Below are 24,822 nucleotides of genomic sequence, written 5' to 3' on the forward strand. Positions count from 1 at the left end.
TCGTGTTTCGTCGCTCGAAAACCCCGGTTTCCTCGAGCGAACCCTGTATTTTTCTCTCAGAAACTCCCCCCGAAAAAAAAAAGGTAACTTTCACTTAACGAGTACGACTAATAACCATTGCAGAAAGAAAGAAAAAAAAAACAAATAAAACTTAACACGAATTATCCTATCGCATTTTGTACACGTGAAAGAGAGAAAAGAAGAACGAAAGCTTTCAAAAACGAAACGAAAAAGAAAAATAGAATAATCAAAAAGGAAAAAAAAAATAAAATATATTATGATAATCGTAATAATAATAAGAATTATAATAGTAACAGTAATAGTAATAATAATATTAATATTAATAATAATAGTACTAGTAACGCAGTTTCTGACCGAAAAAAGTACAAGTTACGCGCTTTCCGTACGAACGAAAACGAAAAGCGATCAAAAAGGAGTTAGACGATGATTAACTTACAACAATTGCGGCTACCAAGATGAGAAGCGAAGTGACAGTTACTTGTTTCCCCGCTGGTTAGGCGGCTCATCGGAGCCGTTTTCCGCTCGCGCGTTATTTTAAGATCCGTAACATCGAGCTCAGACAAAGTCTGGGGGCAATCGTTGAAAATCGGGTTGCGCAGGTCTTACAGATAAGAGTAAGATTTCATTATCTCGGTTATGAAACGGGTCTGCGCTATCGTCATACATTTTCGTAAATATATATAGACGACGACGACTACGACACGACGAACGGAATATTATGTACAATACTGCGCGACCTAACGGCAACCGTCTTTGCGTCGAGATGTTCGATTGCTCGCGTATCGATGGGCTGCGATCGTTCGAGGATCTTAAGTCGTGCCGAGTCGAAGGGCTCGAAGGAAGATCGTGCAAGCGACGAGCGAGAAACGGAATCTCCCATAAGAATTACGAAAACAAAGAAGCCGCTTGGCTCTAATCGAGGTGGATTCCCTTTGTACTTAAAAGTAACACGTGGAATTACCCTCTATCGAATTCGAGTTCATGGTACGGTACAGAAACTATTTTCTCGATAACGTGGGCTGGATTATTAATAAAAGAATCTGGAGGATTTTATGTCCTCCGTAAGAAAGCGTCCAAATCCTATCAAATTTCTTCAACGTAATTCGCTAAAAGGTTTCGCATGCGATAGAGGGTTAAAATTCTGTTTAATCGTATACAGTAACGAAACAGCGACGTCCATAAATTAAAAATCCTTGTATTGAAGGACGAACTCACATCGTTTCACGTTCGGATCGTGAATGTTCGGTTAAAGCTAATAGAGACGAAAGTACGTAAGCATAATAGTACGACAAAAGAACAGCGCGCTCGTGGCTGTGAATTTCTAAGAACGAACGGAAAAACGTAAACGAAAACGACAAGCTCGTTCGTCGCACGCACAATGTTCATCGCGCCCTTCGACGTTTCGATCGGCCCTAAGCACGCCTAAGCGACACTTCCTAGGTAGCGTCGACGCGACCATCACCGTCATCGACGCGGATCGCCTTCTCCGATCGTTTCCTTTCCGGACGGTGGAACTCACCTTGACAGAGCAAGGCCCGGCGCTACTCGCGTACCGCTTTGTTCGTCAGCGTCGGGACGCCCTGCGCCGCGTCGATCGTTCAGCTGTCGACGCTGAAAAGCTCTTTGTGGAGGGCCGGAAAGTCGAGGTGCGGCTGCGACCGTTTCAGCTTGGCGAGGGCGTCCATGTGCAGCAGAGAGATCTCTCGCAGCTGGGGGATCTTCGCCAGGATCGCGTCGCACACCGTCACGTCGCCTTTTATCGGCGACACGTGATTACGGTCGAGTTCCGACCTCAGCGCCCTGATTACCGCCTGTGACAGTCTCGTGATTTCCGCCAGTCCTTTCAGTCCCGGCCGATCTGAAATATTTTTTCATCTTTTTATTTTTTACTTGTTTTCTTTATACGAATGTTTACTGATGGCGGAGGGGATGAGGGGGTATGAGACACTGGTTCGAAGATTCGTAGGATCGAATCGATTTGAATAGGATTTGTCAGGGGAGAGTATTGATAGTTATCACTGCGGTTACAGTTCTCAATTATTGAGGCTCTGCTCAGGTAGGTGAATGTGGATATCTATGAGGAAGACTTTGGTTTTATGGTCTTGAATCTTGTACAGATAGGTGTGTAGAAGCCTGTAAGGGTGAATGTCTGATTGTGTTGTTAAACTCATGTCATTAGCGAATTAAATCCATACTAATATTATTAATGCGAAAGTAACTGTCTCTTTGTTTGTTACCGTTTCACGCCTGAATTGCTGAACAGATTTCGATAAAAATTGGCAACGAGATAGATTCCATCCTGATGAAGGACAGAGACTATATTTTATTTCGATAAAAATAAGGTTTCAGTTCGAAATTTGAATATTTGTACATAAAGAATCAGAAATATCGATTGAAACTTCTCTTACGGAAAACAAAAGACAGTCACTGACTGTTTCACGAAGGTTGAACTGTCAGTCGAACGCAAACGACATAAAATAAATAGTATTCCACGTGGGTGAAAGCGCGAGGTGCAACTAGTATTTTATATTTTATATTCCATTAACTGTATTAATCTGGCTTTCAAACTCCGCTATTTATCTAATATTCTTCCCCTCTTTGCACAGCCTCAATAATCTTAATGATTTCTTTTTATACCTAACGAATTGACTTCGTCCCGATTATCGTCAAAGGCAATCGACCACGGAAGAGAGGATTTCTTTTAACTCTGAGAACGGAACAGTTCAACAGGTCGTAATTGTATTTGTTTTGCGTAATCGGATACTACCGCTTCTCTTTTACTTGAAAGTACTCTCCGTTGCTTTCCAGTGATTACTAGATACATATCTGTAACGATGTCACCGACTAATTGTAAGTGGTTTACATAAATTGGTTGCATCTTCGCTGCATGAAATTCTAGGGAGGTTTACATATTTACACTGGAGATATAAGTTTGAAGTTGGGATCGTTATGCATTCAAAACAATTGTTTGATATTAATGAATATAAATGCCAGTTGCCATATTCTTTATGTTTTTGAAAATATTGACAAGCACAAAGTTTATGTCTGTAGTTTTCGATAACTTGAACATTTTATCGTCGGTTTTTGTGAGTGGAGTACGCTGCCATGAATTCTTCTATGAATGTATGATTTTAATGGCTTAGAGGAAAATGAAATGGTTAAAAATGTTACAAACCGGGACTAAACAGAACCGCTGCGCTGTAAAGCGCCAGCTCCGTTTCCGTGAGCTTCAATTCGGCAATACTCCTGGCCAATTCGAACACGCAAGAAACGAGCTTCATTTCCGCCGTGTCCGTCGTATAAAACGCGTCCTGTGGCAACATAGTGTCACCGTAGAGGACACAATTCTGCTGAAGATCAAGGTACCTGCTCATACGTAGCACAGCCAACTCGAAGGAACCTGCGAACATCGCCAGAAACCGTTAATTATGTCGTGGGACCAACACAAACTATAATTTATAATAATATATAATTTTGAATATTAATAATTCTAATTTATTAATATTCAAGATAACCGCTAGCTGTTGCTTGGAAATATTAAATAGAAATAATAAATGTCTTATCACGACTGCATTCAACGTTATTAATTTTGCTGAAATACTTTATAGTATATAATTGCTCTGATTTTAATTTAAAAAGTGTTTGAATGTAGAGAATGGAAGCTATTTTATAACAATTCTAAGTAATTTGGCAAATTGAATATACAGGGTGACTCAGTGCTGCCGAAATATTTCTGAGAGGGTAACAAACCCAAAAAATCTTTTTAATAAAATATTCAATTTGGAAAATATTTAAATAACGTATATTGCTGTATATTTCAACTAATTAATGGGTGAATATCAGATACGTTTACGTAGGTCTCCATTCAATTTGGGTTTAGTTTCATCGCAACTTTGCACACGGTGTTTAAACTTCGTAGAAACTGAACCTCCCAACGGAGGAGTTCTCAATGGCTACGTACGTGGAATTATAATTTTATCTGTTCGTCTGTCACAATTTTTTCCTTCCAGATAAGACACGCGAATGCATGTTTATTCAGCTCGAGCGCTATTTACACCATTTCACACGCGCGCAATTAAAATTTACTTTTGCATAATGCCTGTTTACGAAACTGATCCTTTTATTTCACTGATAACGCAATTTCGCGAGAGAAAGAAATGGAGAATAGCAAAGTCCACGATCTCACAAAGAAAAAAAGTATTAGGCAAGAGCAATAACGAAGTTATCGAAGAAAATATCCCTTCTGTTTTAAATAATACAAACTATAATTGTGTTACGGTTATTTAACAATTTTCCCTTATTGAACTTTGACCGAGGTTACCAACCAGCCTTTAATAGAACAATCTGGTCGTCCTGGGAGAGCTTCATGAATCCAGGAACCATCTTGGCGAACTCGATGATCTGCTGGATAACGGTGGTTAGTTTTTGGGCGCACTCGAGCCACAGCTGCTCGTGCGCCATGTTCTTGTAGTAGATCAATCTGGAGAGGTCGTGGGGCTTCCGGAAAGACTCCTGGATCTCTTCCGTCGACAGCAGACACGTTCTTGCGTGTGCATCCGCTATCGTTTTTGAGAGTAGCTCGCTGATCTGTGCAGGATCTACGAAAGCCAATCGAGATGTCCGGTTGAAATGTTGTCCTTCTCCGGTAACACGGAGCAAGATGTTCGAACAATACGTACAACTAGTTTCTCTACACTTTGTAACGGCTACGTGTATCATCGTCAACGAATTAAAACACAGAAGAAATTGACAGCTCTTTAAACACATATATTGTATAACGATTTATTTTAAATTAGGGAGCGCAAACACGTAAGCGACAGAGATCATTAAAAAGAAAGAACACTGTAGCGGGTTCGTATCAGCGTTGGGCAACGTGTAATCCATGGTTATGATTACTATGCGATTAGGAGAAACATATATTAAATGCAGCCAAAATGTATGCATCAAGTTAAATTATTTTATTATTAAATAATACAAATTTTAGATTTACTCCTAAGAGTAAAAACAAGCGAATTCCTTATTTTCCGGCTTGGAGTAAATGACGTTGACCTACCTATACCAGAAGGAATTTCTTTTTATGCTCACGAGTAAATCTGATTAATTATCTTATTCCGAATGAAGTTGTTCATATGACATAAGTGCATAAAATTACCAGTCCAGTAATCACTAACCATGATTGATAATTGCTGTGTAATCAGTAATCACAGTTAATGATTCACGATTAACTCTGGAAGATTACAAATGGCTGAATTGTAACTGTAGATTACAATTATAGTTAGCGGTTACCGATTAATCAGCTGTGAGTGATCATTAGAAAAGTAATCATAAAATAATCACTGCCCAACTCTGGTTCGTCTCTTGGCATTGCAATCGTATGCACGTATAATTCTCGCTTGAGTTAGAAATGCAACGAGTCAAAATGCGAGAGCACGTTTTCCAAGACAAGATTAGGCGGGCCAATGTGGACCATCGAGACCCAACATCTCTGGGTTCGTTGTAAATTTCTGTAATTACCGTCATTTTCGAGCTACGTTATCGCCACTGTGACTAGACCCATTTCACTTCAACTTTCAAGTCGCCGAACGTTAAACGACCTTCGCTTCGACCCGACAAATCTGTGCACAGGAATTCAAACTCCTCCGCTCGATCCTTCTACCAAGCTTCTCAAAAGTTTCGTCAAAGCACCGATCAAAGTCACTTCAACGTTACGTCATGCTGGTTCACTTATGCTCTTCGTAGTTGAGCGAAAAGTTTCATTTATCCACTAGACTCTAGATACCGTGCTGGTTTATTCGTGCTTTTCGTAATTTGACAGCAATATTAAGCAAAATGTGATACATTATTGTGGTTACTGATTAATTTGACAGTTTGATGGTTTTGGTGTCAATATTAGGAACTATATTAAGTAAATATATACAGTTAGTCCCATAGATATTCGTTCCTTCTATGCTCATTGAAGAAATTAGTCCAAATTAAATGATAGGTTTGATATTTCCATATCAATTGTTCACTATAAGTATATACACGCGTTCGGTTTATTCGTGTACATATTCATAATGCAACATTTATTTGGAAATATTAAGCTTACCATTTAAGTTAGACAAATACGTTCAATAGAGACAGAGGGTACGAATAGTTATGGGACTGACTGTATTTCTAGTACTTTCGTATGTTAACTTCTACTATAAACAAATTGATGCTTCTAACGTAAATGTCGTAGTGGATGAATTCAAAGGGAAACAATGAATTTAGAACTTTCAAAAATAAATTATTATCATGACATCACTTATCCAACTCTTCGACTCCCATAGTATCAAAGACATTCGAGCTACAAAACTCGCAAATCATCCCACATTCCATCACCTCCCACAACTTTTGGAAGACCCCGAGGTGCCAGCACGCTATCGAACCTCCACTCGTTCAAACGTCGTACCCTTTCACTGTTCCACCCACGTTCCCCCGGGGGTCCCCGTCCACGGAAAACGTGCTCCCTCACCGCCCAATGATCGTAAAAAAACAGAGCCTCGACAACACCGAACTCCATACGCGACGCAGGAGGTTGAGAAGAACAAAAAAGAAAAAAAAATGAAGAAAAAAAATATCTTGAAAGAGAAAAAGCGCGCTGCATGCCCATGCAAAGGGACACAAACGTAACCTCACATCTCGCATGGGACATACTGGGCAGACTCGGCACTTCGTCGTCCTCGGATGGATTGCTGACCCTCTGTTGCTGACTGCTCAGAAAGGTCGTCGAGTCGACCATCGTGTACGAGCCATGGCCCAGGCTGGCGAGTTCGACGGTGGTCTCTTGCTTCACAGCAACGATTCCACCCCCGCTCAAAGAACCGGCACCGCCGCCCCCGCCGCCGGTGGCGGTCGCACCACCAGCGGTGCCAGAACCGCTCCCTCCACCACCCGAGCCACCACCACCGGATCCACCACCGTTACCACCGCCACCACCGCCTCCGCTACTACCTCCACCACTACCACCCGTGCTGCTTCCGGTCGTCGATGCGGACAGCGACTTTCCTGGTGTACGCGAAAAGTCAGAGTTCAGACTCGGGTCCCTTTTTCTTTCTTTTCGCGCTTTTCCGTGTTTTTCTTTTTTTTTTTTTTCTTAGCTTGCTCTTATACTTTCTTTATCCTTCTCTTCGCGCTCGCAAACGCGGGGCGACTTCGAGTTCTGATCGAATGGAAGAGGGTTTGGTTTAAGTTCATAAGGAGATCGATTTTGGGGGAGTGGGATTCTTATTCGAATAGGAATTCATCTGTTTATCTGTTGCTGAATTTAAATTTGGATTGGAATTGTAGGATTGAATATTTTGTAATTCGAGATTGAAATTTATGAGGAGTTGTAAACTTCGTTGCTGCTTGATTGAGTATGTGGATGTAGTAGCAGGTGCCAATTGTAGTATACGTTATTTTATAATTAAAGTTTTCTCTGTACTGTGAAGTACAAGAACTGCCCTCTTTAATAATACACTAAACAGTTGTCTTGAGGGACAGTGAAACGATACTGGACTTGGTCCTATCGCTAGTGGTAGATGCTTAACGGATGATGAAGCTATAGTCGATGCGAGGGAGTTACGGAAAATCAGAGGACTGTCTTGTGTCTGTCGTGCGATATGTTCATGAATCCGAATGATCGTCATTACGGAAAGACTGAATTTAACTTGATACGAACCAAAGTGTTGCAACTTTATTTTCGTTCGTCAATTTAAAGTTACTCACATTGCGAGTCCACGGAGGCCACTTGCATCGATCACTTCAATGATCCCTATCATTTCTATAATGTTCGCGAGTGAAAATTAATTTCCGGCGCAATAGATAAATAAATGAAGTAGATAAATGTGTATCGGTAAGAATAGTAGTTAATCGAGAAATTTACGTAATGATTCTTCGCTCAACGGGACGCTTGCCACAACATCAGCTCGCTTCTCAAATGGCAACTCAATCGTATCTTTATGACTGTTAATGTTACTTCATGCTACAGTATCAATATCATTCACCGAATGCACCGTGCAGTCAACTGGCAGTGATAAACACAGTAATTGTATCAGCCGCGTGGCACTGAAAGGGACCAGTACTACTTGGCGCTGGTTGTTCATCGATTGACATCTTGTTACCGCTCCTTCGCTAACAATAAACTTTAATGGAACTATAAACTCTCGAGTTGGCACAGCCTCAGTTTCGCCCTGGCAACCGTGTAATTTCATATTCCATTCCATCGAAATTGAAAATGTACATGGCAAGAAATTTAGGGACTATGGTGGCTATATACACGATCGAGACATAAAACATTTTCTGCAAGCTGATTTATAGAGCCTCCGTTTCGTGGCAATGTTTCGCATCAGACATTGAAATATATATTTTGCAGCAAGACGACGAAGCATCTCTTGTATTTTAATACGGTTAATTAATTGAGCGGAAATGTATTTTTGTGCTTGATAAAACATTTATCGAATGGTGTCGAGCTTGCTAACACGTATTTTATATTCACTGACATTGCATGGAAAATTATTACATCAAATTTTAACCCACACGGAACGAAAATAATTTTGTGTTGTGTCTGAGAGTGTTCTATTGGATCGAAAACTTTTATGTATTAATTTGTCCTATGATGTCAAGAATTTGTGGAATATTTTTCGACAAGAAATTTTGGTTTAAATTTTTGTTAGTTCGATTATTATTGTTCATGGTTACCATCGTCACACTGTCTTATTTACATCAGAAATCAAAATGAATTGTTAGTGTGTCGTGTATATTCTCAGAAACGTATCAAAGTACAAATACCAGGACAAATTTTACTATTCGGTACTTTTTTAAATTCGCCAAGCGGACGAGAGTTTTCATCAGGAGAACAGATTAACATGAAGCAGGAGGCACGTGAAAGTTAAGTCAATAATACGAGGAATGAAATGGCCAAATGGTCTCCAAACTTTGATCACCTTTGCTCCTCTTATTATTTAAAATTCCTTTCACTTCCTAGCATGTAATATTTACTTATGGTACCACTGGACCTTTCAATCCCTCATACTGTAACGATAAATACGGATTTGTGTTAACTTTTACCCAAAGACAAGGCCCTCGAAACCGTATAAAAATTAACCTGTACGTGTCCTTTCACCAGAGAGATAGGAGGAGAAGAAAACAGAAAGCCACCCCGGTGATTTCTTTAATTTCTTTTTGTTTTTTCAATATTTTATAGACGTTCTTTGGAGGGAGTACTCACCGGTGGTGACCACGCTGGGAAGTACCCCAGTCGCGGTGACAGCGGAGGGCGTATCAGGGGCGACAGTGTCCGCGACCTGCGTCTGCGTCGGTCGCGGGTCATAGGTCGTCGTGCTGTCGACGTAATCGGCGCTAAGCTCGTAGTTCGTCATCGCCTGATGATTGTAATAACCCGATCCGCCAGTTCCGGGACCGGGAGAAGCGTATTCACTACCTCCATATGTGTATCTGCACGAAGAAACCCAAACATAGTCAGAGGTATACTTCAGATACATTTCTTGAATTTATATTTTATATTTCACAAGTACATAAAAGTCATTAATGTTTGCATTGGAAATTGCTTATGGCATCGTGTTCGGTTCTTGTTTATTCCCCCAGTGGAAAGACGCACCTTTGTTATGCCACAGAATGTGCCTACAGCAATTCAATATTATCAGTAGAACTCACATATCGACTGATACTTGAATCAACAAATGTGTATTATGAAATAATATTTCAGAGAGAATGTAACAGTCAACAATTCCTGATCAGCTTTTTTCCAAGTCGGTACATTTTCGTAAATTTTATTCTAGAACTTTCGTCGCGTACCATATTTCACTATTCAAAACACAAACATTTCGCGCGAAACTAATATTTATGTAATTTACAGTAAGTAATTAATAGAGTGGAAGAGTAAGGCCTGAAACTATGTTCTTAGACCGGACGTTACCGTAATCATCAATATTAATTAACCTTTCTCCGTATAATTTAACATACATTAAATTTGTTCTCGCTCTACAAACTCGAATATAAACAAGTAAATATAGTTTCCGTAAACGAAGCTTCTTCCCAGTAGCCTCCATCGTCATTTTTAAATTACATACGCAAGGAAAAGCGAACGTACGCGTTTGTACATCCTTCCCGGAGGATTGAAAATGTACAAGGGAAATAAAGATGGGAGCACTTCACGGATAGAATATTCCTCGCACCCTCTTTGTTCCCGCGATGAAATGTACAGCAGCAGATGTAGCGAGACGTCAAGTGTTCCTAGATTTATCTTACCAATAGGATGGCCTCGTGTGTGTTAGCAGTTGTCGATCGCGAATCCTCGAAAGAGCGAGGGTCGCCTCAATCACTTACCCTCCGTTGTAGGGGTGATGTTGATCCGAACTGCTTGGGGTCTGATGTTCAAACACGCTGCTATCGGGCGCCGTCTCGGAGGCCGCTCTCATTTGTGCCCTGTGGAACCTAACTTCGTCCTCGACCTTCTCCCTCTGCTTCTTCGACATGCGTCCGAATTTAACGGCTGAAATAAAAAAATACGATGCTCGATGACACTGGCCAGAGAATATCGTCGATGCACGTGTCATCGAAATCCGCCTAATCTAATCGCGGCGAAGTAATCGCGTTACGACAAACAAAATCGTTATTTGGTAATACTCGTCCGCTCTTCCATCGAATACTCTTCCGCTCAAGTAGACACTCGATCTCTGCTCCTAATTAATTATCTACGCTCGTAATTTCGTTAATCAGCAACTGCTAATTTACCTGATTAATTGACCGCAGTCGAATGCGCGGTTCCCTCGCGAAATGTTATTATACAGTCATCAGTCCCATAAATATTCGTACCCTCTATGTCTATCGAAGAAATTCATCTAAATCAAATGATTGGTTGGATCACCCAAAATTCAATTTTCATTACAACTCTAGATATATGTAAAGTTTATTCGTGTACACGTTTATAATATAATAAAACATTCGTTTGCAAACATCAAACCTGTCATATTATGAAATTTCGACAAATTTCTTCGATTGACCATTTAGTTTTATTATATCCCATGGAATTAAGTTGATAACTACAGTGATATATTCTTGGATTCTACAATCGATCTACCAAATGAATACCATGTTTGGTTTATCGATATTCTAAATTATACATGACGGACCAAACTGAGTTTTAATTTTTACAACTTAAAGTCAGCATAAACACTTCGATTAACATTTCGAATCTATGTACGTTGAATCTATTATAGGGAGAAAGAAAGATCGCTCTTCGAAGGAGTATCGGACCGTACTAGTCAGACGTCTCAGTCAACCCTCCTGTGTCCAAACAATCTTGCTCGTCGCGCTTTCCACATCCTCCTCGCTCGTAACACATTATTTCCACCCAAAGACCATCCCTTCGTTCTACGATGCACCCAATTCACACGATTCAACTTATATCTAGTTCTTCGCAAACTCCACGCGACCAAATAACCGCGTAAACTGAGAACTCAGTTTACTCTGTATCAGAATATCGATTCGAGCGTTTCCGAATATTTCCGTCGTTTCAAAGATCGCCTTATGCATCGTCGGATGAACCGACGGTTGTATCCGGGTCAATCGACGCGGGGGTGGTGGGTGGGGAGCGGTGTATCGATCTGATAAACTTGGGGAAGAGCGAGCCTAATGAAGATCGAAGCACGAGCGTCCTCGTCGCCGGTTTTAAGTGGCTCATCGACGCGCCAAAGAAATGTTCTGATTCGAAGAACGCGGAAGTTCTTTGCATCTCGGGCCTCGTCGTCGTTATCGTCCCGGCTCGGATGCACCCACCCATCGCGGTGACGTCACTGCATCGCGAACACTCTCGTAAGCGAACACGCTGCTAGCTCGCGCGCGCGCGCGCGACACGCTACGTCACGCGAGAGGAGCGTTCAACAACCGCTAGAACCTGAATCGTTCGTCTTCCTTTTTCCCTCCGTCCGTGTTCTCCAGTTTCTCAAGTTCATTCGCGAGTTCAGACGCCGACGCGCCTACCTCGACGAGCCATTGTCAGCGAAACTTCTGATTGTGTCCCCCCCCCACTCCCCCTAAAAAAAAAAGGAAACTTCCTTTCAGAGGAAGTTTAATTCCGCGCGATCTGGATAGTCATCCCACTCGGTATTAATCTTGGAATACTATGGATAGACTGTATTTCTCGCTCATTTTTGTTCTACCTCTGAGGGACGGTAGCACTGCTATTTACGCTTTCTGGGTATCTTCCGATAAGAGAGGACTTATTCAGCGAGTCGGAATTGCTTCAAGTGGTTGTGCTTTCGTTGCTGTTAAAATCTACTTTTGCTTATTTTTCGTGACCTTTTACAAAGTCATATCTGAACGACAACCCGATCCTGGAATATAATACTCAGACTTTGAGAAAAGAAATCTATCGACTCGCGTAGCTCGAGTGTATAACTTCTAATCGAAGTTCAGTAATCCTGTTGGTCAAGTTGGAACAACCATTGTATAGTTTCGCGTCAGATAACCAGCTTTCAATCGAATTAGCGCGAAGACTGCGGCCATTTTCCCAATATCGGGTTTAATATTGATTTAGGAAGGAGGAATCTATCGACCACTTGCGCAACTCCAAAATCCGAGTTTGAGTACCTGTTCAGGAATTCTATGAATCAATTCTTTTCAAATGATTGATTTGCAGAAGGGTATGTTTAAGATGATTTGAAGGCAGGTAGTATCTAACAACCTAGTTTTTGAAGGGTGGATTATTGGGCTAAGGATACAATAAGTCTTTGACATAATGGATCTTCACAACTAAATGTTAAATGATAGATACTGGCTTGCAGCCGTACATTGAATCAGGTGACACTGTTTAGGAAAGGTAGGGACAGGCAAGAATATGAAAGAATGCTAGGTTCTTAACGTTTCACTGCTGGAGAATAGAGACTCTTCTCCGAAAGGATTCAGCCACAGAGTGGAGAATCCGACAATTCTTATTTTCTAAGAGTAGTTCACACAATACCGAGACAAATAAAGATATTAAACGCTACAACGGGAAACTTGTTACTCTATAACCATCCTAGTGGTACCGATATGTCTTAAACAAAAAAATCAGAACCAGCGGTTTACTTGAAAAAGGAGCAGGAGCAGAGACCGTTCCAAAACAGCGAGAAATGCAAAAACCTGGAGGCTAGAGGTCAGAGTGAAATTATGTCCTGCGGCGATCCTCCGTCTCATTCGGCGTCATTCAGCAAAGTAAAAGTATCCCAATCGCCTCTGGAGGATCGATTTCTTAGAAAATCGGTTGAGAATCGAGCACCCTTAATCTCGATCGTTCGTTGCGCAGCGGTGTTATCATGTCCCGTTGCGGGAGGGGGTGTGTTGTCGCGTCGCGAGATAGAGATAGGAACGGTGATGAAGAGAGAGAGCCCAGAGCGAACACGAAGCGGGAAAAAGGGAGAGACACGCGCGACGTCAGCTGCCAGCTGAACCGCTATCGGGATCGCGAGGAGGGAAACGAGAGAGTTGGAAGCTCCGAGCTGGACGAGGAAGGCAGACGCGGAGGGTGATCGACCCAGCGTGGTGTACGAGCGACGAAGAGGGCAGAGGATCTTGAAGAACCGACGGAGAGAGAGGGACGACACAATGGGAGGGATACGTGGAGCGAGCGAGACGACAACAGGAAGAGTATGCGCGCGCCACCGGTAGCACACGATGCACTTTCTGGCGAGCGTGTGCGAGCGAGAAGTGCACGCTGCGCCGAGACGACTAGCTCCTTATCAACGGGCGCAAATACTGCCCGGACGCCAGGTCGTGAGAAGTAACGCGATTATCGTTCAACAAATCTGCGCGGGGAGGATTCGTTCCCTCCTCGCGACTCCCCTCGATTCTTTTCGGCGAACGCAACTGACTGGGCGCACTCGGAAATTTAACCCTTTGCACTCTGAGATACTTTTTTTAAACCGAACGACTGGCAACTTCGTGGCATTTTAAAGGGATATGATTCCGAACACTGTATATACACTATTCGAGAAGTTTGACTAAGTTAAATAATAGTTTTGATATTACCAAATTAATTTTTACATGTATAAATTTATACATACATCAACATATTTATACAAACATACACTTGGAAACATCAATCATTTAACTTAAACAAATTATATGTATGTATATGGTTGGGATGTTCCACATATCAAAGTTTCAATTTAAAAACGTGCAACGTTTAACATGTATTATCAGAGGTTTTCGATTATTTTTGTATGACATGCATGAATACAATCGTCAATCCAGAGGAACTTTACGTTGTTCTCCAACATCAATCTGAAATATATAAGTCTTCTAACGTGAATGAAATTCTACGAATTCGATAAAAAGATATCCGTTTAAAAAAATTGATGTTTGTAGGGGTGTAATTGTTCCCTGGTATTATTCTTTCGGGAGCGCCACTGTCGCCTTTCAGGAATTCGGGGACACCACCGTGGGCCTGCCTCTACGTCGTTGGGATCGAACGAAACCAGGCGTCAATGACCTCCCGGAGAAGCTTCCTACGCGAGCTGTTAGACACTTGGATTTTGAGAGCGTATTTTTATATTTGGCGACGCGCGGGGGTAGGGAACTGCGTGGGAATGTTGACTTTGAGATCAGGCAACTTGACACCGTTCGAGAGGGTTGCGGGCAGTTCTTAGGACTGTTTCCCTCGAGATAAAAAAAATTGTTGAAGTACAAAACATGCAGGATGAATGATAAGTTGTAAAGTTGTTGAGAGAAATGAAGCAGGAGGAAAAAGTATTGTATTTTAAGCATTTTATTTTATGGAGACAAGGTAACAAATTCGAAGGCCTCAAGAGTTCTGAATTCAGTTATCGATCAGTTGCTAATATCAGACGAAATAATAAAAAGGTTCGGAAATATATACTTGCAAATTTTTAAGGATATATTCCTATGAATGCTTCACATAACAGCACATTTCATTTCACCTAACCGTAACTTGTATTAAAATATATAAGTTGTCCTTTAACAGAGATCAATGCGTCGTGGATGAATCGATAGCCGATATCGTTCGTTTCTCACGCACTCGTGAAATGATTCAGTGTCAACGATCCCAGACAGAAGGCGTATTGCGTTACCATTGCGACACCCAGCGCTCCGATCAAAGAAAGTCGTGATTTTGCAGCTGCGATCGCATAAAAGCGACGCATCATGCAGTATTCAAACAAGAAATCGACAGCAAATTATTTCGATAATTTGTTGATGACACGTTGCACATTTCCATATGCGGTGTTTAACGTTTGGATAACGACAGGGGGCGATCATAGATCGCTCGAACGATAAATGATATTTTAAATTGTCCGTCGAAGGAGGAAGCATGTACTCGGATAAGCAGCATCAGATGCAGACAAGACGAGGACTGGATCCTTATCGAAAACTTGCAAACGATGGGTCGTGAGAAGGCGAATTATCGAAGAACCAACCTGCGCGATTAGGGTATTTCGAAACATCGTCCAGCCGATCGAACGAATCTATTTTCTACACGACAGTCTGCTCTTATCGATGTGTAGAGCATAACGCTGTTTCATTGAACGTTAAAATTTCTGTTACCATCCGGTATTACCTGTTCCAACTTCTCATACGAGTCTAATCTAATCGAACGATTAAGGTACAATGTTGCAAAAATGGAGTATTTGATCTTAGAGTTAAGAAATATGTTTATTTAATCATCGTTCATCGTTTGCCACATTTAGAACAATTTTGCTTCACTGACGTATTCTTCGTCATTCTTTATTATGGAATATTTTTTCTATAATGAATATTATAGAATATTCCTTCATTTATAGAAATTTTGTGTAACTTTCTTTTCGAGATATTGTGATCCCCTGAAGAGAATTGTGATTTCCAAATTTACGGACGGAATAAAACAGCAGTTTTACAATTTTATTATGCATCATTTAATTAGAAATCTTTGGCCAAAAAGTAAATACCACACCTTTTATTTTAAGGCACGCTATCACTCGCTGTTAAATTAACGAAATGCACGCTGTCAGCGAAATTCGTATTCGCGTATCGTAAACAGTCGCGATTCCATTCAGGTCCGACCGCAACGTCCTGCTTTTTCGGCTCATGCTTATCGAACGTGGCTTTTTATCTGACGGCAGAAACCTGAAAACCGGGCGAGCGTTCATTAAAGAAGTTTACAAGCACTCGCAAGAACGAACGAAAGGGACAGAGTCTGGAAAGCTCGAGCATACTTACACATTCCTGAACGCGACGTGGACACTTCAGAGACAATTCTCCTTTCAGCAACAATCAGAAAGTTATTCGATTCGAAACTCTTGCACAACACGAAAAAAAAACGCAACGTAAATCTACGTTTAAGACTTAAATCCCCAAGGTAGACTTGTTAAATAATTTCTTTTCGATTCTAATGAATAGAGTTTGGATCTACTATCGACAATATCTTGTATAAGGCTGTACCTTGCTCTATAAATCGTTCAATTTGCGATACGATAACGCGAGATACCAAGATGGAACAAAAACTTTGAACAAATTAAATGAATTAGTCATCACGTGTATACGACACTCCGCGTATCTATCGATTTACTAAATCATTGTTCAGCCGAGCTAGTTGTCTAGCAGAGGGCAACTCCTAGCTGTGGTTCCGTGAGCTTTATTTATACCGAAAGACTGAAAAACGTTGAAACGAGTCTGGCCTTAATAGCTTAAACAACATTTATTTCTTGGCGGCTGATTAATTGTACTCTGAGCGTCGCTGACAGGCATTCTCTACAAATACTTTTAAATTTACGCGCTCTTAGTTATGTTAATAGCCGAGTTATAGTCCCGTATCCGTTTATTGGACGTTAAATCAAACTGTAATGTGCATGTTTCGTTTATTTTCTTATCGCGGCATTATAATTTTGTTTTATCTGAAATAATCACAGTTCGTGTCAGTCATACAGCGAATGTCAATTCAGCTGACGATTTATGTGATTTTAAAGTTCTCTGTAGCGTGCCATTTTCAAATCATAAATTATAAATTATAAGTTATGAATTTTAATTTTCCATTCGTTATAGATTCGAACGCACTGTTTTTTAATTATAATAATTCGTGTTCGACGTAGTCTAGTCTAGCTCAACTTTTATTAAATAGTTTTCGACCGTTCTTTTAATCTCAGTTTTCAATTTTCTTGTTTATACCTTCTATATATTTATCCGCTCATTCCATCACGTTTACTTCCTGACTAGTAAATTTATATTTTACTACAAGTTTCTTTTTATTACCAACCATGTTTATAATACAAGATTCTCGAACCTGTACTCCTTTCACACCTATTTACAACTTTTCAACGCCACCTGACGGGCTCCCCGACGTCATAAAATACAGCTGCTGCTGCCCAGAGGGTGTCAGTACAACAACGAATTAATAAACTATTCCTATTGTTCTAAAATCTCACTATTCAAAATACAAGGGTGAATCGAGCAAAATGAAAACAATTACACTACATGGAGGAATATTAAGGAAACTGCTTATTGAATATTTTCCTCGGTTCTCACGGAAGCCGATGAATTATTTTTATGGCGCCAGGAACGCATTCTGGCCCGTTACGGCCGCAGTCAACGTGTTAAAAGCTACCTGCTAACGTTGGGAAAGCGGGCTCAGATGGTTGCGCGTGAATGTCGTTAACGTGTTTAAGACAAGCCGTGGCTCGTTCCGATAAGGTGTAGCGACGCGGTAAGAGGTCTAGCTGCATCGAGTGGAGAGAGACAGAGGGAGTCGTGCGGAGGTGTCGGGACGCAGACGGGTCTCGGGTCGGGAGGAGGGCTGGACAGCCTCCGATAAAGGGTCGTGCACCCCGAGTGGCACGCGTGCCCGCCGCTCTATCCCCGTGTATCTGATTTGCTGCGCCTGAACCGCGGGACCGACGCGCTGCGAATCGAATGTTTACGAGTGACGTGCTCGCAGCAATGCGTCGAGAGTAAATCGACCAAATTGATCGATCGAAACGAAAAGGATCGCGTGAACTGCCTTCGAATAGAAGATCAATTGATTCAAGTAGGACTGCTACTTTGTTTATTTTTAAATAATTCATGATTCTAACAGTTTCTCATCTATTAGATCGAGTTTGTTCTACTTGCTACACTATCAAGATGGGATTTATCAGTACAACAGTATTCGTTAAGACTCTCGATCGCGACTAAACCTGCGTCCAATTTTTTTGTGATTTCGAGTGATTCCTAATTGAAGCCGTTCATTGGACAAATCGATTTAATTTCACTTTTTAAAAAATTTTAGATTTAAGTGTCAAAGCACTTGGTAGAATCGTTACTTTTTTTTATTAATAATAACTCGACCGAATAATAAAGATGAACACCATTAATATAATTTTGGCCATTGAAAAATAAATAATTTATTACAGAAACCATTTCATCGCATTTCTCAACCTTTTGTTTTATGGAGTTAATCGATTTGTGGAATGAACAGCACAATTTTACCGTAAACAATCTGTTCTCATGGCTAAAAAAAAAAAGGAAAAGAAAAGAAAAAGGGAAGACACATGCAATAGTAAATGAGGTATGAAAATTTCTGATTCAGATCTAACTCCTTTTCATATACTTCATACATGTAAAATAGAAATGCATGGCTGTTACACATATGTGACACTAGTCCTTCACAAGAATCGACGCATCGCGGACATGTCACATATGTTGACGAGCGCATCAACATAATTTTTTCTTGTGTTCCACGTGGGAAAGTTTTCCAAGTTAAATATTTTCCTTCTCTTATCAAAATCAAAATAACTAACTAGTACTTCAACTATCTTATTCTCGCACAAAATTCAACCTAAAAGTCCCGAAACTCGAGATATCCCCCTGATGCGTTTTTTTCAATGAAAAACGGTAAAACGTTAATGCAATAATTCTTTATCATGTTTTTCGTGATTCCTAGCACCGTATGCTTGGTGTTCTTTCAATTTTGCATCACGTTAATCGTAGTTCCAACCGACTGGATGAAAGTACTCGTGCAACGCACGTCACAGCGGGAACATGCTCGCGGGTCGGGTAACTGAAACGCGCGATAATGCTCGAAACAAAGAAATACCATTTTCATATCGGCACTCACTGTCGGTTGGGTCTACTAACGCGACATTCGTGCCGCTAATCGTTCAGTTTTTCCTAATCTTTTTATGCGAACCTCCTGGCAAACTACCGAGAACAAAGACACGGAGCGCTTCTCCGCGGTTCTCGAAAGTTTCCAAAGAAAAAATTATTCCTCGTTCTGGATCAGCTGGTGGACTGATCGATAAAGTTATTCCAACAAATGTTGGACGTTACGAACAGTGTTCTGTATCCTGTATGCGTCTAAGTAACTTCAAATTTTACGTTTTCGATGTGTTCGTAAGAAATCAAAAGTTATCAAAGGAAAATTCTTAATTTCTATTTTAAGAATTCAAGTTTCACTAGCCACAAGAAACACAAAATAAAATAAAATCTGCAAAAACAAATTTGTAACCTTGTAGGCGAGATTCCCGAACTGATTACAACATCACAGAAATTTCTTATTATAGTTATCTTTTTTAGATTTTGAGACTCCACTAGTCCGTCCTGTGATAGGGTTTATCTACTAGAGCACTATACAATTACGGTTGATGCGACCGTTGGAACGATAACTGTAAAGTCTGTACGGTTGTTGTGCAACTTGTCGTGGCGGCCTGATTATGTTGCATGGCAGCGGTATTGTACCTGCACTGTTGGTTTGACGAACGACACACACGCTAGAACGTGTGTGGCTGTTCAATGTCTAGTTGGAAAGATTCTCTGTGCGATTTCAGTCTCGTAACAGGAACGTCGAAGTAAAAGCATAATTACTTTCTTGATTAAGATTAAAATGGATATAAATATATAACTTCATCTAACAATAATTCACAACTGCCATGCAAACTCACTATTGATTAATCGAATTGGTTATTTCAGACCACTTGTGTAACATTTTTTATGGTTTTGAGTTAGATTTCATTTCTCATGTATACAGGGTGTCCCAGCCTAAGTACTACAGAGCTCTAACTCCAAAACTATCGGCCGAATGCAAAATTTCAAATATGGAAATTGCATTGTAAAATGGGGCTCATGTCTCAGCGCGAAGGAATATTTGTTACCTTTGTTATTTTACGTGATATGATGGTCAAGTTTCGTTTCGTCAAATAAAACTATATATTTTTTTTTTATACCATGCGATAGTACTTTTCAAGACGAATTCATTAAGCTTCAATGTATATACTTCATTATATGGGCCCAGAATATTAGGATTCTTCCCATTTTCCTTCGTTGGGCCTGGAATCCCAAACGAGACCCTCCGTATCGATTTTAAGAACCGCATGGTGCCTTACTGCATCAATGGGACCGCCCGGGGCCGAACCGAAATTTTCCCTTGAAAATTAGCAAACTTTGAAGCGTTATAGCTTGAAAACTAATAAAAATCGAGTAAATACATTAAAGCTTAATGAATTGAAAAGTACTATCGCATGGTATAAAGAAAATATACAGGGTGTTCCAAAAATCGGGGAGGAGCCGGAAATGGGGGGTAGCTGAGACGATTCTGAACAACAATTTCCTTTGCAAAAATGTCGGATGGGGCTTCGTTAAGGAGATATTAAGAGAAAACCCCGACCAATCAGAGCGCGTGTAGACCGTTGGAGCGGCCGCGGTAGCGAAGGAAACGCGTTGGCGGCCGCGCTTGTACGCGAACAAGTGACTCGACGTGCATCGAAGGACATTGACGCTGCCGCCTAGCGCGTAGCCTTCGCTACCGCGGCCGCTCGAACGGTCTACGCGCGCTCTGATTGGTCGAGGTTTCCTCTTAATATCTCCTTAACGAAGCCCCATCCGACATTTTTGCAGAGGAAATTGTTGTTCAGAATCGTCAGCTACCCCCCATTTCCGGCTCCTCCCCGACTTTTGGGACACCCTGTATAGTTCCATTTGAAAAACGAAACTTGACCACCATATCTTGTTAAATAACAAAGTTAACAAAAATTCCTTCTCGCTGAGACATGAGCCCCATTCTACAATGCAATTTCCATATTTGAAATTTTGCATTCGGCCGATAGTTTTGGAGTTAGAGCTCTGTAGCACTTTGGCTGGGACACCTTGTGTGTCTCTCAGATACCCAACCCCCTGCTTCCAGGCCATTTTCATTTCTTTTGCCCGTAGTTTCGCCCGAGTAGCCCCGACCACCGGTGTAATATGATCCGAACCGATTGATACGCTTCTGTCGAGTGTTTTTCTTTCTCGGACCTCTTTCTCCTTTCACTATCTGTCCTTGTCTACGTTCGATGCTCGACTCGAGTCAAGTGTAAACACATAAAAACACTCGAGTGCAATGTTTTGGGTCTCCGATTTTGCATGCCTCCTTCAGTCATTACTGTAACTTCTAATGTTTTGCCAACAAACTTCGAGTGTAGAGAAGGACAGCGAACGAAGAAGAGGACGGAACGACATGCGAAAATGGCGACCAACGCCGGGATTATTTCGGTGAGACATGTAGTAAAAAAAGATGCGAATTACGTCGTCTTTGGTCTCGTTTTAGTCAGAAAAATGTCAGGAATATGATGGTAACAGTTTCACGGCAAAAACGGTAATAATAAAAAAAGTTTGATTGTTGGATTAGCATTGTCTCATCGAGATATCCGGATCATGTTACTATCCATTTATCGTAGAGAAACTTGTGCATTTAAAGAGACTAATTATATACACCTGTATAATACACCTCGCAAAAATTAAATAAACTGTGGTAGCCAATATAATGTAGACATTTTCAAATGAAACCATAGACTCTTCTCTTTCCAGAAGCAACATTGATAGAATACAATGCTATCTTTTATGTTTTTCAAGAATTGGAAATCGTCACATATGTCGTGTATAAAATAACCGATTCAATCGCCAGGCATGTAATATCTGGTCGTTTAATGAAACGTCCACGAATGTCGTTTCTCAATCGCGTCGATTATACCGGTTGCCTGTTAGACGCTAAATAATGTAAGTTCTCGCAACCTTGAAGACCCAACGCGGGGAACGAGAAAATCGAGGTACGAATCAGCGATATGCACTCACCATCTCTGGACATGCCGAGGCGTAGGCACTTTTGCAACCGACAGTATTGGCACCGGTTTCTGTTTACACGGTCGACCACGCAATTCTTGCTCCGCGGACATTGATAGTTGACGACCGACGACTGGGACCGCCTGAAGAAGCCTTTGCAACCCTCGCAGGTGATCACGCCATAATGGACGCCGCTGCTCTTGTCGCCGCACACCTTGCACGGGATTATTTCGATCTGGGCTGAAAGCACAAAGAAACAAATTCGCGGTTAGGATAAGGCAGATTGGTACACCTGATACGATAATTGCTAGGACGACGCTGCTGTTTCAGATCGCATCGGGAATCTGGACGTTCTCAGCCAGTGTCAATGGTCAAGCTAATCACCTGTGACTTGGGCCTGCCGAAGAAATTGCTGAAGATTGCACGGTATTCGCACATGTTCAGCTTTTATCGGTAACGTTGATTGATTGTGATTTCAAGCCGCTACATAGTAATTTCTTTAGACGATATTTATTTTTATGACTCCTGGTAAGTGAAACGCTGTTAGCACCATCAGCGTCAGCTGTCGATAAACGATACTATCAACTTCAGCACTTCCAATTTAGTACTCTACGCTCTGAGAATTCTTTTTCAAACAAATTTTTGCCTACTAAAATTCACGAAATTGATTTGTTTATTCCTCCCATTAAGAACGCCAAGTGCAAAAATGACCAACACCATCCTTAAGAATTATTTCATTAGATTCGCTACCTTAATCTGCCTATACATTTACTATTTTTAACTGACTTCGAGAAAGAAGGAGGTTACTCGATTCGATATATATGTGTATATTTTGTTCAGTACAAACTTCAAGCAACTCGGGAAGAAAATTGTGGTGAACAAAAGTTTACAAATACTTCCAATTTTAATTCTATCCATTTATTTCCAATTAGCGAACTTCTCTCGCGATTGAACGCGAGAAATAGCATCGCTCGATATCGATGCTATTTTCGCGATACCTGCACGGAACACGAAATATCAGTCGCGGTTATTTTTAGATTGGACCATGCGCGTTTTCACGAAGACGAGCGTTTGTTGACTGTTCCATCATTTCCCGATAGCAGACGGTATCGGGGAGGAAAAACGGATTGTCTAGCGTTTTATATACTGGCCACCTTATTTCTGGCTCGTCAAAGTTCATCACACCATTCGTAGTTCGCACATTGTATATTTATGGATAACCTTTCGATTGGAAGACAATACTAGACGGGTCTATTCCGATGCAACCGTGGCTGCGTTTAAATGCATCCGTGAGGGGTCCGTGTTAGAGTTCCACCAGAGATTTCGTATCGCCGTAATGCGGCGAGATAAGAGGGAGGCGATAAATTCGCCGCCATTTCTACTGGAAAATCAAGGCGAAAAAGAAGCGAGCCTCTTCATGCCATAAATACGGATCGAATAGAAAGACGCCTTTCATAGAGATGTCTACTGCGACGCCTGGCTAGACTTTCTAGACTCTGGACACTTCGATAGTCTCTACAAGAAATCCCTGTGTTGCTTCGAAGAGGTGAAATGTAATTTAGAATTCTTTCAACGGTATTTTGTTTCTTCCTTTATACGAGGAGTGCTATTTTTGTAAAAATAAAATCACTTCCACTGGATACAATTATTTTGGAGTAGTTCGAGTTTCTTGGATTTACTTTGACGTTCTCTTCTTTAAAAATACAAGGAGGTCGGAGTTTATTTCAGATGAGATCTTTTCAATTTGAGAAATGACGCTGCGGTTGGATGAAGAGTAATCTTGGTTCTATCCATGGAACTTGTCGAGGCTGACATGATGAATACATATATTTGATGCATCAAGGGATGCATTAAGTATTATTTATAGCACATTCAGGAAACAATTTTTACTGATAGAAGAATTCATTTAAATATCAATTTTCATCTACAACGATGCTATACTTCCGAGGAAAAATAATTTGCTACATGGACGTCAAACAAAAAGTGAATATTCTCTTTGGAGGAACACTGAGCCTTACCATCCAACATAATGTTACCTATAATTGTTCACGTAACACAAAGTAAACATAATTTAACTTGAAAGAGAAGAATGTATAAATTGACACCAATTGCCATGGGAACAGTACTAAGATTAAATATACAACGCTTTCTGGTGTTCAGTTTCGTCAGACCGTCGTGTACCTCGTATGGAATTGACTTGCAATCTTCGATCGTCCAAGAGGGTGTTTTCTGGACTCGGAGTCTGCACTGGCAGCCTGGTCCTCGACGTTTCCGGTGGCTGAGGGCTCGTGCTGTCCGCCCCCCAACTTGGCCCACCGAATGTTGAGAGACTTCCCTCCATTTACGTTCCACACTCCCGTGTTTCATTTAAGATTCACGTTCTCGAACACATTGCGGCGACTTCTTGCCCTCACGTTGGCTCTAACGACCCATTGATCACTCGAAACAGTTCACATTACACTTCTGTTTCATTGTCCACTGATGAAGAAGTTTCAAAAGTCCTTCGTTAAGAACACCAGTCGAGAGTTTGCGTAGCTCGGTCGCGGATACTCATCGAATGGATTTAACAGCTAGTTCGATCGATCTCGAGATCGCGGGTCGAATGGAACACCGTGGTTAACGGAGTTTGAACACGCTGCACACCGTGTCCCGTGAAGGAGACGGGATTGGATGTCCCCTGGAGATGCGGGAAGTTTCTCTTCCGCGGTCTAAAGAGGATCGTTCGTCGAAGAAAATTAGTGT

General features: G+C 41.1%; 1 protein-coding gene across 5 annotated transcripts in view; it reads right to left on the reverse strand.

The window, feature by feature from the left end:
* The window catches only part of LOC128891350 (probable nuclear hormone receptor HR3), a 145,052-nt gene that overhangs the window by 2,017 nt on the left and 118,213 nt on the right, over window positions 1–24,822 (reverse strand). For 2 of the 5 annotated variants that reach the window (XM_054150785.1, XM_054150787.1), the window contains 6 exons: window positions 22,093–22,320; window positions 10,372–10,537; window positions 9,254–9,480; window positions 4,347–4,619; window positions 3,197–3,421; window positions 1,541–1,879 (listed from right to left, as the gene is read on the reverse strand). In XM_054150785.1, the coding sequence (XP_054006760.1) occupies window positions 1,620–1,879; window positions 3,197–3,421; window positions 4,347–4,619; window positions 9,254–9,480; window positions 10,372–10,537; window positions 22,093–22,320 (1,379 nt within the window). In that variant the 3' untranslated portion in view covers window positions 1,541–1,619. Of the gene's footprint in view, window positions 1–1,540; window positions 1,880–3,196; window positions 3,422–4,346; window positions 4,620–4,700; window positions 4,728–6,681; window positions 7,051–9,253; window positions 9,481–10,371; window positions 10,538–22,092; window positions 22,321–24,822 lie in introns of all 5 variants that reach the window. The other 3 variants (XM_054150783.1, XM_054150782.1, XM_054150784.1) reach the window with 3 other exon arrangements.

This window comes from Hylaeus anthracinus, unplaced genomic scaffold (assembly GCF_026225885.1).
Source record: "Hylaeus anthracinus isolate JK02 unplaced genomic scaffold, UHH_iyHylAnth1.0_haploid 12001, whole genome shotgun sequence".
Taxonomy (NCBI): domain Eukaryota; kingdom Metazoa; phylum Arthropoda; class Insecta; order Hymenoptera; family Colletidae; genus Hylaeus; species Hylaeus anthracinus.